The sequence below is a fragment of the Passer montanus genome, unplaced genomic scaffold (genome assembly GCF_014805655.1).
Source record: "Passer montanus isolate IOZ18808 unplaced genomic scaffold, ASM1480565v1 scaffold10, whole genome shotgun sequence".
NCBI lineage: Eukaryota > Metazoa > Chordata > Aves > Passeriformes > Passeridae > Passer > Passer montanus.
In genome coordinates, this window is record NW_024356505.1 from 24,543,954 (window position 1) to 24,559,783 (window position 15,830).

General features: G+C 39.5%; 1 protein-coding gene across 2 annotated transcripts in view; it reads left to right on the top strand.

Annotated features, from left to right (window-relative positions):
• LOC120501346 (macrophage mannose receptor 1-like) overlaps window positions 1-7,584 on the top strand; it is a 33,075-nt gene extending 25,491 nt beyond the window's left edge. For both annotated transcript variants that reach the window (XM_039707497.1, XM_039707507.1), the window contains exons 24-30: window positions 39-271; window positions 1,418-1,583; window positions 2,944-3,096; window positions 4,566-4,682; window positions 4,938-5,105; window positions 6,177-6,212; window positions 6,599-7,584. In XM_039707497.1, coding sequence (XP_039563431.1) covers window positions 39-271; window positions 1,418-1,583; window positions 2,944-3,096; window positions 4,566-4,682; window positions 4,938-5,105; window positions 6,177-6,212; window positions 6,599-6,819 — 1,094 coding nt within the window. In that variant the 3' untranslated portion in view covers window positions 6,820-7,584. The remainder of the gene's footprint in view (window positions 1-38; window positions 272-1,417; window positions 1,584-2,943; window positions 3,097-4,565; window positions 4,683-4,937; window positions 5,106-6,176; window positions 6,213-6,598) is intronic.
• The last annotated feature ends 8,246 nt before the right edge of the window (window positions 7,585-15,830 follow it).

Below are 15,830 nucleotides of genomic sequence, written 5' to 3' on the forward strand. Positions count from 1 at the left end.
AACTACTCCTGGGGCTTTTTTTCCCTTTTTTCCTACAGATCCTGAACTTTTTAAATCACCAGCAACAGTGCTGGACTTTGCTTTTGACCCCTCTAGAGGGATTAGCTATTCTGTCACCCGTTCCAAAATGAACTGGGAGGAAGCACACCAAAACTGCAATAACAATGACTCAGAACTTGCCAGCATTTTAGACCCACATAGCCAGGCACTGCTGTTCCTACTTGCAGAGGAATATGGAGAGCCTCTGTGGATTGGTCTTAACAGCAACAGGGTAAGAACCAAGGCATTGCATACACACAGTCAGGCTGACACAGAACCTGATTTTACTTCATGCTCTCATCTTGTTGCCATTGGGATTTCTGCCAGTGTAGTGCTGAAAACAGCATGTTACATCAATGTAACAGCCACTTGCAATGGAAATCTTCAAATAAGACTCATACAGTTGAGATTTCCTTTAGCACAAGGAAATGTTCCTGTAAAACCAGTATACAACAGCATAGTGTATTGTTTGGAGTAGTTTAAAGTATCTTGGATATAAATTGCAAGATTTCCTATGTTTTGAGTTGATTTTAATCTAAAAGTGATTCCAGGCACATCATACATCCTGCCCTCCTGCCATGTGTTTATGTACCTCAGTGATCAGTGACAAGGTATCAGAGGGCACACTCCTGTCACCTGACGAGGAACGATTTTTATGTGTGCGTTTGTGCTCACACATTTTACTAGAGTGGTCTTATTTATTTATGGTAGCAATAGCAAACTACAGCTGTGAACAGAAACTGGGGTAAATACTAGTAAAAGGAATATTGAGGCTATATCATATGGTACATATTGACTGTAGCTGTATTTTTTTAAATTTGAAAATACAACTGGCATAACTGCTCCCATTAGAAATTAGAGTACTGTGGAAAAATAATCCTTTCTATTTGTGAGATGTCTACATCAGTTGTATCACAGGAGAGGGTGAACATTTGGATGGTAGGTGTGTTTTGACATGCTACACTCTTCATCCTGAATCACAGTCACGACAACTACAACAAAAGCATTGGTGATTGGAGCTGCTTAAGAGCACTCCCACACACTCCCATTCGCCATGCAGATGTTTGGGTGGTCATACCAACAGGATATCTCATCTGACTCCCAGTTTTATGCCTTCTCTCATGCCCCCCTTTTTTTTCCTTTCCATTTCCCAATGCTTGAAAAAAATGCTTTGAATTAATGTTAGATATTTTTTGGAGACGTTCACATTTGCGGATGACAGACACTGTACATTTTAGTCAGTTAGCATTTACCAGCTAAGAGAAGGCACTAGTAAGCAGATGATTCTACACTGGTTATGTGACAGTCCTCTTGAGGATCCTGTATAGCAGCTATGTCACTGTAAGCAAATGTGAAATTACCTCCATTTCACTTCCAGACCAATGGCAAGTATCAATGGATTGACAGGTGGAGTTTAGTTTACAGCAAGTGGGCCAGTGGAGAACCAAAGCAGACATTAGCCTGTGTCTACCTAGACACTGATGGCACCTGGAAGACAGCTTCTTGTGAGGAAAAATTCTTTTCTGTCTGTAAAAAATCAGATGGTGAGTAACTCCATACATGCATCTTGGCTCAAGGCTGTATAGTGCAATAAGCCACTGGAAAAATACTTTGTTAATACACCAGTATACAGGAAGACAGGATTACCTAACTGGATATTGACATGAATTCTTTCCAAAAGTTAATAGATTCATAGTAATTACCAAAAGCCTAACAACCAAAGGCTTGAATATTCACTTTTTTAAACTATTCATCCTATTAGGAAAAGTAATTCACTTGCTATAAGATCTGGTTTTATTAGGCATTGTAGGAAACTTTGTATCCAGTTTGGGGTACCAAAGTTTGAAAAGCTTCTCAGTCAACTAGGGTTTTCAGATCACCAGTAACAATAATTTAAAGAAAAGACTGGAGTTGGACAAAAGACTAAGAAACCAAAGACTACGAGAAACCGTATTATTAATATTAAATATTAAAAAATTAGCCTTACAGGATGGAACTTATTTTTTCTATGTGTCTGGTATCTGTTGGAAAGGGGTAACAGACTTAAATACAGCAAGAAAAACCTTCTGATTTTATCAGTACAGAAGTCTTTAATAAATATTCTGGACAGATCAGCAAATCTCCATCACTACAGTTTGCAAAGAACAGACAGGACTAATACCTGTCAAAAACAATATATCAGCTTCATGTCACCTGTGAGCACAAAGATGAAGTAAGAAACCCCTTGGGAAGCACAATCTTGTATTATTTATATGGAAATAAGTAAAAAATATTATTTAAAAATTTAGCTATATTCTTGGATTTTTCAACTTTATGGAAGATCTTGAATCATTAGCAAATTTAAGTCACATGACAAATTATGTTCTAAGTTGTTTTAATATGACAAAAAACTTCAAAAATTCATATAGAATGTCTCTTTTCACTTTATGATTCTGGAAATTTCATTTGAGAGCTAAGTATTCCTTAGGGAAAAGCAACAGACTGTAGAAGACTTACAGGAAGAAAAGGTAATTTGGCAGAATATATAATTTACATTCCATCTGTATTTATCTATCCATCCAAAATCTTTCTATTATATCAGTCACCATGGAATGTATTCAGGATGCAGTTTAATAAAAAGTCCTGCAAGCTATGTTTAGTTATACCAACACTTTCATTCACAATCAGAGTTTGTACTGTAAGGTTTTATAAGGTTTTGATATGGTCAAATCACATTGGTAAATAAATATGAAGGAAAATGTTGTCTCAAACAGAAAGTCAGAACCATATTCAAGCTCTTCTTAGAACAGGCTTTATTTCAAAGATTACAAACCTAACATAGTTATTTAGTTTTGTCATACTAGTATAATGGGAAAAACAAGTTATATAAAATAGCTGGACTCCAACTACCTGATCTCTTATCAGTAATGGCCCCTACTGAACCCCCACAACTTCCTGGAAAATGCCCTGAATCAAGAGGACACAAATCTTGGATACCTTTCTCTGGTCACTGCTATTACTTTGAGGCCTCCAAGAAAAGAAGTTGGTCTCAAGCTCACGAGGAATGTGCCCGACTAGGTGAGTGTTTAGTCTTAGAAAGATTGATGATGTAATTAAACACATAAAATAATGGATAATATTGCTAAGCAAACCTCAAATTACTTTAAAACTTCACATTTAATACTTTTTTCCATTGCTTTTCTGAGCATGCTTTTGCACAATAAACATAACTTTTGTCAGAGACAGCAGCATCTCATATCTCAAATATCCGGTTAAATACAAGAACCACAAAAATATTAAATTCCTACTATTTTTATGGCAAAAAAAAAAAAAAAATAGGGAAATAAACACTTTTACAGACCCACTAAGGCACAGGCTGCAGGACTGGCTTTCCTTTCCCCAAGCAAAAGGGACTCCACATGCAGTGCAACCCGGGAGACACAAAGTCATAGGATAGTGGTGTTTGTTAGTTATAGGGCACAGTTCATTAAGTGGATCTTAGTGGCTGGACAAGAAATGAGATGGAGGAGCTGCTTATATTTAATGAACCAGTAAAACACACCAGCTGGGTGTGCTCACCTGCTCTGGAACAGCCCCATGCTGCCCCCATGGAAAGAAGAGCAGTACGTTCATCAGAGAAGGGAAAAGACACTTTGATCCACATTTCTGAGAACTGGTGCAATGCAACACATATTTCAGTGTGAGTAAGAATAAGAAACATCCTATACATTTCCAAAGGCATTTCCTCATATATCTGAAAACACTGACCTATAACTGAGTAAACAGAAAAAATAGCTTTGTAAAGCCATTTTGCTCTACAGCTGTACCACAACAGAATTCCTGGAGTGGTTTTGTAGAAAGATAAATCACATAATTACTACAAAAAATAAACATTGCACTAATAACCAGAATGAAAGGTTACAATTGGACGCTGCTCTGTGCTCTAAATTGCTACTTTTGCCTGCCTGTTACCCACTGGCCAGGCCAGGAAGGTGGTCATTTCCTTGTGTTCCCAACACAGCTTTGTGTATTTCCAATGTCAGGGCATATGACAATTATAAATCAGCTTCTGGACATCTTCTGGACTGCACCTCCATCTGCTGACACATCCTACCGAATCTGTTATCATCAGGCACTGCCAAAACTGCTGCCCAGCCACCAATGAGGGACAGAGCTGTAGTGGCAAGAGGCATGGTGGTGACCACATCACATGTACCTGTTTCAGCTTACTAGCACCACAATCTGGGATATGGTCAGGCCTGTCCAAAAAGTATTGCTAGAGAGCAATTGTTCTTCTCTAAAATAGCAAAGACTAAAAAAATCCAGAATATTTCAGAAAACCCATATCTTTGTGCAGATTTGTATCCATGCAATACACAGTCATGCTCAAAAAAATACCATACGGTGATATAATACCCACAACAAGACTAGTGAATAATACAGAATAGTTGGTGTCTTTTATATACTTTTGCATCTCTTTTATGTGTTTATTGACTTGAGCTCTAAGAAAATTACTCACTGTGATGTGTTCCTTAATATTTTTTCAGGTGCTGATTTGGTATCAGTAGGAGACTATAGTGAAACAAACTTTCTGTCAGAAACCATTAAGATACTCCATGGAAAGTCACTGAACTTTTGGGTAGGGCTAAAGAAAAGTGACAGAGGTAATATTTCTCATCACATTACCCTATCAAATGAAATTATGTGGTAAAAAGAAATCAACTTTGTACACTTGAAACTACATCTATATATGTAAAAATTACACAAAGTTTATTTCAAATTATGCCTAAATGTACTTAAAATTATATTTAAAACATTTAACTAGCTATTCATGTTATAAATATTTTTGTCCATTACAACTCATTCTATTTGTCTAGACCCATGTATTTCACACATACATTATAATTTTTTAATATTAGGACAGTGGATATGGACAGATAAATCTGCAATGGATTTTGTCAACTGGCAATTGGGAGAACCATCAAACCAGCGGCTTAAAAACTGTGGAGAACTATGTGCATTGTCTGGCTTCTGGAACACCAACCTCTGTTCCTTCAAAAAAGGATACATCTGTAAAAAAATTAAAAGTAAGTAGTATTTCTAATATTTTACGGTTAATAATGTCTAATAATGTATTTTCATTGTACAAAACAGAAATGTAAAATACTCTGTGTGCAAAACCAAGTGACTCTAATGGCTGCCTAAATACTGACAAGCCCCACATGGCTTCCGAGTGCCTTCTCAGAAGGCTGCATCTCCCCTGTGTCCTCTAGAACCACCATCAGCCCTGTGCAGCCATCATGAATACTTTCAGGCCCCTGAGTGCAGATGAAAGCTAAGCTCAAAAGCAACACTTTGTCTAATTTCAGCTGAATGTATTCTCAAACAAAATCTTGTTCTGATGAGTATAATCAAACTGTCTTGTAAAAATGCTGGAATTGGTGATTCCTTTCCTTACTGAACACTGGTCTGATGGATTACAGGAATAGAATGGGAAACATCCTTGTGGCATTCTTTATGTACAGTATGATAGAATCATGTTTAATAAAATATTGATATTACCCTGATAGGAAAATTATCATCTGTAAGGAAATGCATAGATTAGTTTACCAACTGAGATTAAATCAAAGTAGTACAGAACATGGACATTTTGCTTGGTTAAGCTTCATATTTCTGTTCACCTTTGTATTACCTGCTAAGTTCAGGAAGAGCAATTACCATAGGAACCACATCCACATGGAATGGTTGTCTCTCACAGAAGGGGCTACAACAACATAAAAGTCTTTTCAGCTCAGGTAAAATGCTCATGATGCACTGCTAACACTCAAGACATCCTTTCAGGAAACACCTTAAAATGACTAAGGATACTGTGGGGAGATCTCAGAAATAAACGTATTTGAAAACACTTTTTGAAATAACAGAAATCTGTCTCTACATGTTGTTTTGGGTATCATGACTGAGGAAGTCAGATGCTCTTAGGATGAAAGACCCAATTATCCTACTAGATTTTTACACATGCTTAGTTCCATCCCTCTGGAAGAGTGACTGTCACCAACACATGAATTCAGGGGGAATTATCAGAAACACTGATACTTAGGAACTTTGAAATGCCTTTTTTTTTTAAGCATTCAGAATAAACATTTTTTTTCTTTCAAAAGCTCCTGAAAACAAAGAAATGTCAACAGAAAATACAGGTAAGCATACTTCTTTTTAAGTAGAATAATAAGAGGATGCTAAAATAAAACGGGAATATAATTACATAGTTTCACAGTATTTGTTTTGAGAATGTTTAAAAATAAAAAGTCCATAAAGTTTTACTCTGTATCTCAATATAGGATATTGAGGTTATCCTGAAGTAAATATTGATTTACTTTTATGCTTATATTTTTAATACTGGCCTTTGATCAGATTTAATTATATTTTGTTTGGTATTCATAAAAAAAAAACAAAAAACAAAGCACATGTTGAACTAAAAATCCATGTGCACGCTGAATTTTTTTTTGCTTTCTTGTTATAGAAGTCTCATTTATTACTAAATTCTGAAATCTTTTAAACTTTATTCCATTGTATATCCTTACAGAAGAGAAAATGGAGAAAGTACTTTCTGCTGGCATCATTTGGCTGTTCGTTCTTCTAGCCCTTTCTATAGCTGGAGCTGGAAGTATAATTTATTTCTGCTTGAGGAGGAAAAGACAAAACCTGCCACATATTTCAACCAGAATGAGTGGATCAGAAGCAACTGTGGATATTCAAGTAAAAGACACACATTCAGACATGCAGTCTGACCAAACGCCCATGTGATCCAACTATCAAAAACCAGGCTATAAATCAGGGAAATCTTACCCCACCTTTGTGTTCTCCTGCCCAGACAATAGGCTCCTTTCTTCTCAAATACACATACATCTTTTAAAATTCCTTCCAAAGTGTTACAGAGTAGTTTAGTCTAGGGACTGTATATGTGTTTTTCATATAAATGGGCATGGCTGAAAAGATGGCTCCAGAGGTGTTATGGGGAAAGTCTGACAGATATTTATGATCTGAAAATTACTTTATTTAGCTTAGTGTAGAAATTCTCCCTTTTTAAAAACAGAGGAAATCATTACTCATTATTTCAAATTATTTTTCTCTGTGTGTTATTTCAGTGGTATCTAGATTACGATGGGAATCACAGAATTAACTAGGCTGGAAAAGACCTTTGAGATCATCAAGTCCAACCTATGAAACACTGCTCATATCAGGTTTTCAGCTTCATAGTTTATGATACTATGTTTTTATTGATGTAAAAACTGTTATGATACCTGCATCTGTGCACTAAGTACTATTTGTTTACAAAAAATAGATAGAAAATTGTAAAATAATTGAAGAGGCTCATTTAATTTTACCTCCAGTGTGAATTTTTTAATTATGCCATTTCCGCAGTTTTGCACTATTTTAGTATTCTGCAAATACCTCTATTTTTCTGCAGTTCAGATTAATAATAATGATGGAACAGGAGATTACCTGTCCACTGGGTTTTATTTTAGTATGCAGAGCTGCCCCTTTCTAAATCCAAGCATGTATAATAAATGGCTGTCTTGTAGTGCTTTCTGTAATTCTTCGGTGCAGAGATATAAAATCACTGATGTACTTTTTGAAAATACATTTCTTCTTTTATGCTGTGATTTTGTTTGACAAGGTGCTGCCTAGACCCTTCTCAGCTTTTTTTTCATTGTAGCAGGGTTTGCCTCAGAGAGCAGTTTATCATTCTGCATATTTTAAGACATGCATCACCCCTCCTGAGAAATGGAAACACTTTTCCCCAAGCCACAGGAGGACATGTGGCACTAACCGAGCTCACTGAAGGCCATATGGAGGAGCAGGACTAGAGCAGAGGGGCTTCTACCAAATGTATGTGTTGGGCAACAGGTTCCTTCTTTTGCACTTCTGTCAGAACTTCTCACTCACTCCACATGCTTACAGTCTGACTGACAAAAAGATGTGGCCACACTAAAAATCTCTGCAAGGGAAGAAAATACCTGGATTAAGTGGAATAGGTTTCTGCACCAGGACTTCTGTGTCTATGCCTCAGCAGCTTGAGAACATGCTTGAATTACCTCTATTATTTACTTTTATTCTAGATATCCATCAACCAATAAAGGCTCCTAATTAAAAATGTTATTGATAGTTAATTATAATGGAAGTACCTCCTCCCTCTAGGAATACCTATTTCAGGTATTTTAACAAGGGCTATCTTGAAACATGGGTCACCTCTGGTAACATTTCCTTCTGAAAGTTCAATTTTCCTCAGCACTCCTTTGCTGGATGGACACACAGTAATCCACACATTATTCTACACCTTTGGTTAAGCCGGTAAAGAGCTCTCACCAAACACAGAAGCAGAATGATATCTGAAGAATATGTGGCTTTCCTTTTCTTACTTAACCAAGTAATGTTGTACATAAAAGACCCAGTTAAAAACAAACCAAACCAAACCACCAAAAAAACTCCCATCCACAGGTTATTTAAAAGAAAATTAAAAATTAAGTAAACCAAAAGTCTATTTTACAATTTATGTAATTTGAATACTTTGTAAAGCCCAGAGATAACAGCCTTCAGATAACAGTTCCTTGTTACTATAATAAGTCCTGTAGTACTTGTTGCAATAAAGAAAGTCATAGCCATTTTCAGGAGGAAATAGGAAATAGCTGTGAGAGCTCTGCACAAAACTGTGCAAGTGGGAAAAACAACACCTGCTTCCCACGGAGGTGACCACAGATAAAATTGTTTCCTGGTATGTACTACAGATATCTGGGGATACACAGTGCTGCTTGCCCTTTGGAGGAGTTAGTAAGGCAAGCACTTTTCCTGGTCTATGTTTGCAAAACTCAGCTGGGCATAAATATTGTATTTATGCCCAGCTGAGTGAATCTTATAAATTAAAGTTATCTTTCCCAAAAGAAAAAAAGGAAACATACAATAGAAAAGACTGGTTTTTTAAAAGGTATTTTTAAGTTAACTATAAAAATTGGGAGTTTGTGACAGAATATTCTGGTGACCAAATTCAACACAGCCTGGGACCTTCAGAGAAGAAGCCTGGCTGGTATCACCACCACACAGGAAGCATGGAGAGCTTAACAGTCAGGCTGCTCTGCATACCAGCTCTATGTGTTAGCTCATGAAAATATTTTGCTATGTGTATATTTTCATGTCCAGCTACTCTAATGTTGGACTGAACATCATGACTGAACAAAAACTGGACAGGATCACAGGCTAGACATGAAGTATGTTGCTGATCCCCCTGCAAGGTACTGAGAGACCAGAGCCTGATCCAAAATGCCTCCTACAGAAAGACAGAGAGCAGTGTAGTGAGAACAGCAGTGAAGCTGACTACTGAGTGAGCCAATGCAGCGGTGCTCAGGCCTGGGGACAGGAGCTGAGAGCCATAGCCCCAACAAGATCTGCTCACTGTCATCATTAGCTGCTGTTTGCAGTGTGGGACAGCAGTGCCAGAGCAAGGACACATCACTCAGCCTATGGTCTCTCAAACAACTGAACAGCCACTGGGGATCAATGCATATGAGCACAGACTTTTCTGCATTTGTCATTTGGACCTGACAGTGGATATGAGTAAGACATTGCCCACACACCTCACACATTGCTCAGACACAGAAGAGGGTTGGGTTGCACTTGGTTAAACTCCACAAAACAAAAAAGGCCCTTACTCCTTTCCACGCTTAATCCCAAATCCCAATGTTTCTGCTCAAGTAAGTTGTTTGCGTGTTTCTCTTTTCTTTCCAAAAAGTCCTGTATACTTAAAATCACTGTCCTGTCAGTTCAGAGCTTGGAATAGGAAAAAAATTTCCTATTGCTGCTGTTTAAATTAGATTCAGAGTGGAGAAGACATCTCAGCACTGATGTGTTTCATACTAATGTGTGATGTGGGATTTTTCTTCTCATTTTCATAAATAAATAGTGCCCAATTTTCCTCGGTTTTAGTCATTACTACTTGCAATGACAACATAATCGATTTCATGTGTAGGCTCAGCTACCTAAGGCGCCTGAAGGCGATGGAATTCATCTCACATAATGTAGATATCAAAAATGCAGCCATATCTAGCTAAACTACTCACCCAAGGTCATCACTGTGGTCAGCACAGAAGGATGGATACATTAGGGTGCAATTACTTGATCTGGTCTAGAGACTGAAGAGAATTCTAGACTCTCTCTGACACAAAGCCTAAAACAATTATCTCACAGTAAATGAGCTCTGCAGAATCCAGTTCTTAACTGATGTTATGTAATTTTGTACAAAGCACACTAATAGCTTTTAGTTTATTATATTCATCATCAATAGCTGCAGGCTATTCAGAAAACTGCTATCAAAACAATTCCTTGTAGATTCCCCCCCTGGCTTGAAAATCATTACTTTTGGGAAAAAAAGCATCTGTCAAACTAAAAAAATTCTGTTGATTTTGTTTTCCATACTAATTCAGAATGTAGACTGAGCTCGTAGCACTTCTTAAAAGCAAATGTTAAGAACACAGACAGAAGCTCCTACAAAATTACAAACAAACTTCCAAGGCAAACATCTGCCTTGGTACCTCCATAAACACTTCCTAACCTAGTGCCTGGACAGGTGAAAAATCAGTGAAGTGTGTCTGCTCATAATCTTGATACAATCTCTGTGTTTAATGCACACCAAACTGTTTCCCCAAGCAGCTACTGATGTGTTCACACCAATGAATCCTTGGGAAGGTTAAGTGTGCTAAGCATCAGAAATGAGGGCTCTGCCACTTCTGTCTCCATCACTGATACAGGGAGTAGAAAAAATGAGCATAAAAGTAGTGTTCAGTCCCATACAGAGTGCTGCTGCTGCTAAAAGTTCCCTCTCCTATTCTGCACAGACTGCCATAAAACCACTGCACCTGCTTTGGCTACATTCTGTTTATATTTCTCCTGTCTATTTCCTTCTGTATCCATGATCTTGATGCTAAACTGATAATGGCTGTTTACCAAGAAATGTTCAAATTTTATTTCAGCTAAATCTGGACAGAATCTATTTTTAATTTCTGTTCACAATACCATAGATAAATCTTATGGCATAGATACATAATGTCATAGATAAATCTTAACTACTATTTAAACATCATTACTTATTAATATCTGTATATCTCAGCCACTCCACCCAACGCTGTCCTCATGTAGGAAACATTCCTGAATTATACAAAATTATTCTCCTAATGGTTTCAAATGATGCCATGTTCCACTGGCAAAAAGTGATCAGAAATGGCTCATTGCTTGAACTGTATTAACAAATAATTTTCAATTTTTTGGCACAAATACACAGATACAGGTGGGTAGAGAATGGGCTGAGAGCAGCCCTACTGAGAGAGACTTGGAGACAGTGGATAAGAAGCTGGACATGAGCCAGCCATTTGCCTTTGTAATCCAGAAAGCCAAACATGTCCTGGGCTGTAGCAGAAGTGGTGCAAGCAGCAGAGCGAGGGAGGTGATTCTCCTCTCTGGTGGGACCCACCTGGAGTGCTGCATCCAGCCCTGGGGTCACTGGCACAGAAAGGACATGGACCTGCTGAACCAAGTCCAGAGGAGGCCACCAAGATGATGAGGAACACCTCTGCTATGAAGACAGGCCAAGAGAGATGGGGTTGCTCAGCCTGCAGAAGAGAAGGCTCCAGGGAGACTCAGAGCACCTCAGCTACAGGAGGCTACAAGAGAGCTGGAGAAGGACTTTTTACAAGATCATGTAGTGATAGAACAATGAAGAATGACTTTAAACTTTAAAAGGACAGGTTTAAATTAGATGTTAAGAAGAAATACTTGACTGTGAGTGTACTGAGACACTGAAACAGGTTGCCCAGAAAGTCATATCCCATCCCTTTCTAGGACTCTATGAAATTAACTTATTGCTACATTCTTCTCCTTTTCTCCAATTTATTCTCTTTACCAAACCTTGCCATTTTCATAAATTTTGTCTCAACAATTATTTTTTAAAATATTTTCAAAGGAACACTGGTTTCTCAGTTTTCACCCTCCAAAATACATCCAAGATATCTTTTAGCAGTCAACTACTTCCAGTTACTGGCAGCGATGATTACCACCAATATCTACGTTATTTTCTTTCATGTCCAGTCTGAACTTTTCCTGGTGCAGCTTTGAACCATTCTCTTAACAAGCACCTCTCTTCTCCCCCTAATTTTCTTTCCCTGCTGTGATTTTAGTATTAAGTTCAAAACTGAAATGTCAGAAGGAGATCAAAGCATTACACCACAGCTTTTCAGTACCTCTTTTTACATCAAGGGAAGTGGACTGGTGACTGCTGTTACCTAATTTGTCAAATAGCTGTAGGATTCTCTAAGAGAAAACTCACTTAATTTCCCAAACTTTACACCTACCACATACAAGTTTAGAAGTTTCATTTAGAAAGTTACTTAAATGTAAAGTCTTAATGCAATAATCTCAGTAGTTTCATTAAAGACTTAAGAATATTTTGCAAATTTTATGGCTGAGAAAGAGTATTTGAAATTTGACATATGATACAGTTTATGTTCATTTAGCACTCAAGCACAACCAAACAAGACTTTTTTTTCCTAACTGAACATTCATTTCATCCATTCACTAGTGGGTTTCTGCAATTTCTAGCTGCTCCTAAGTCCATAATTTCTTGTTTATAACTTTGCTACATATTCAGAGGAAATTGTCCAACTTCATTACTTGATCCCCTTTTTAATAGAAACGGAATGGTTTACATTATTCTGGATTTTGTCTGAGTCAGGTTCCAGGTATTTCGACAGAAGCTGCGAAATGGAGAATTTTTTTTCCACTGACATTCAGATGACAAGTTGGCATTGGCATCCCAGTATTCCATGACCCACACACTGAGGACAGGGCTTCATCAAAGATCAGCTGACAAATAAGCTTTTATTGCTTCCTCACATAACTGCAAAGCAAGTGAAGAATATACTCCCCATCCTGGAGTACTTCTAGATGTCTCTCATGACTCTGGTTATTGGGCTGAGGAATGACCATTGGAGAGGGTACCTCGCAAACAATGGAAGAACCCAGTGTGCCTCCAAGTCTGACACTGGCTCAGGGGCGGCTGGGAGATACTCACAGCCCCTCTCGGAGCCAGGGGCTGGACTGTGTGATTTCTCTTCCAACCCCACCCTGGGGTGGCTTGGCCATCCTTTCCCTCTGCCAGGGTAGCCACGCTGGCGTCCGATGCGGCCAAGCCTCACAAAGGAACAGCCCCCCAAAGCCAGGGGAGACTGAACCCTCTCCTATCCTTTCCATTAAGCCCCGGGCTCCAAGTCCCGCAGCCTTTCCCGACGCGGGGGATCATCCCTGCACCTCACACCCCGCCTTGGGCCGCACCGCCTGCAGCGGCCCCGCTGCCCTCACGCACTGCGAGCCTGCCCTGCCGCCTCTGCGGGAGCGCGGGAGCCACTGGGGCTGCGTAGGGCTCGCAGGCTGTCGGGGAGCCGGGAATGGCGGTGAGGCAGGTACAGAGGAGAGGGCAGGGCAGGGGAGCGGCAGGAAGGGCAGAGGAGGGCAGGGTAGAGGAGGGCAGAGTAGAAGAGGGCAGGGCAGAGGAGGACAGAGCATGGTAGAGGAGGGCAGGATAGGGCAGAGCAGAGGAGAGCATGGTAAAGGAGGGTAGGGCTGGGCAGTGCTGAGCAGAGGAGAGCATGGTAAAGGAGGGCAGGGCACAGGACAGCGTGGTAAAGGAGGGCAGGGCAGGGCAGGGCACAGGACAGCGTGGTAAAGGAGGGCAGGGCACAGGACAGCATGGTAAAGGAGGGCAGGGCAGGGCACAGGACATGGTAAAGGAGGGCAGGGCAGGGCAGGGCACAGGACATGGTAAAGGAGGGCAGGGGCCGCAGCAGCCGATGGCGCCATCTAGCGGGCGCGCCCGCGCGGAGCGGCGGCGCTGGCCGGGCCCCGGCGCGCTGGGCTCCGCCGCGGTTGTTGCCGCTGCCCGGGGCTAAGAGCGGCACCTGAGCCTCGGCGGGGCCATTTTCGCTCGGCAGACGCGGATCCCCAGCTCGAGGTGCCCGGAATGTGCCCCAGCACGGGCGCGCTGTGCTGCCCCGCGGGCCGATGGCAGCAGGACGTGTGAGGCCCTGGGAGGCACGGCCTGGGCCCCAGGGAATGGGCTGCCCTGGGAATGAGAGGGAACGGCTTCAGACCATCATTAATTGTTCAGATGACAAATGAGATAATGACCTGGTGTTATCTCTCCAGCTAAAACTGTCTGTTTTGCTAGCTCAAGGTTATATGTATTTTTTTTTCTTATGTTTGGCCTGTAAGTGAAGTAGAACTAGTAAAATAATGGTAATTTTCTTCAGTTTCTCTTTTGTTTCTAGCTTTTTTCCCCCCTTTTCACAATTCTTGTAGGACCATCACAGCAGTGTTCCAGGTAGGCATTTGTCATCATACATGACATTAGGGTGAGTTTAAACAATATTAGCAACAGGCAGAGAGGATGTGTGAGTGATTCACTGGTGGTTCTAGTTAGCAGCTCATTACATGGCAAATGAAAAACTGTGTGCCTCCATCTCCCTTGCTAATAAAGGGATAATGTGTGTTTGTCTCATAGAAGCATTATCAAGATCAGGTAATTGCTTTTAAGTCTTAAAATTGAAAAGTCTGCAGAAATACAAAGAACATTAGCTTATTATCATTACAGATACAGAACTGACAGGAATTCTCCTGGCTCAATTTCAGAAATTTGTTTACACACCAGAGTTGCCCCTCTTGGGGATATAAATATGGTCACTTTTATTTCCAACATTTTTGTCATAATGTCAGGATGAAGATATTTTGCTGACTGCATCACTTGTCTTTCTGTAAATGTCCATTTATTGTCTTTCAGTAAATGTCCATTGTGTTGTTTTTATGGGTTTTTTTTCAGACTCTAATGAGGTACATTTATTTCTTTACAGATTTCTGAGGAAGTGAAATGGAGTTGCAATTAGAAGCAATATGGCTTTGACACATCAGAGAGCATCAGTGTAATTGCAAACAGTACTTCTGGTTTTGTTGACTCTTTAAACTGTTTGCTAAGATGGTATTGCCTACAACAGATTGAGAGACTTCAAATGAAGCAAGAATATTCAGTTATCTGCACAATGTTTATTGTATGGGTGGGTAGTCATGTAGACAGCATATGTGCATGTCCATATCTGCTTTTTGTATCAAAAGCTCACAACAGAAGGCTAATCCATCCTAAGAACACAAGGCCATGTAAGCGTTGTGCTGGGTGAAGGTCATTCTGACATTAATTACATTCTCCTCAAATTTTACATATGTTAAGAAAAAAAAAATTCAAGAAGTATCCTAAAAGTTGTTCTGAAAGAACTAGAAATTACTGTTTGCTCTATTGCATAATCTCTTATTGAAAACATTACCAATGCCAGAAGAATAGGGAATAGCAAGACACAAATCAGTCTCTAAAACAAGCTCTGTGTTTCCTGAGTACTTTAAGATGGCTAATCTAATTTTTTGTAAGGTAGACTGATAGAAACAGTAATAAAGAAAGAATTAGGAGATACCTATAATAACTTATAGAACAGTAAATATGGGGTTTGTATTGGAAGATGAGGCCTAAAAAATACTGGAAAGATCGAGTAAATGGGGAGACTGTAGATCATACCCTATTCAGAGTCCTAAATCACCTGGAAGAAAGAGGTAGTGATTGTGCTTACTGATGATTCACATGTATTCGTGGTCGCCAGAACTAGAGCTTGAGTATGGATACCTGCAGAAGATTTTTCCACTGCTGAGCTATGACATAATAAAATGGAAACTAAATT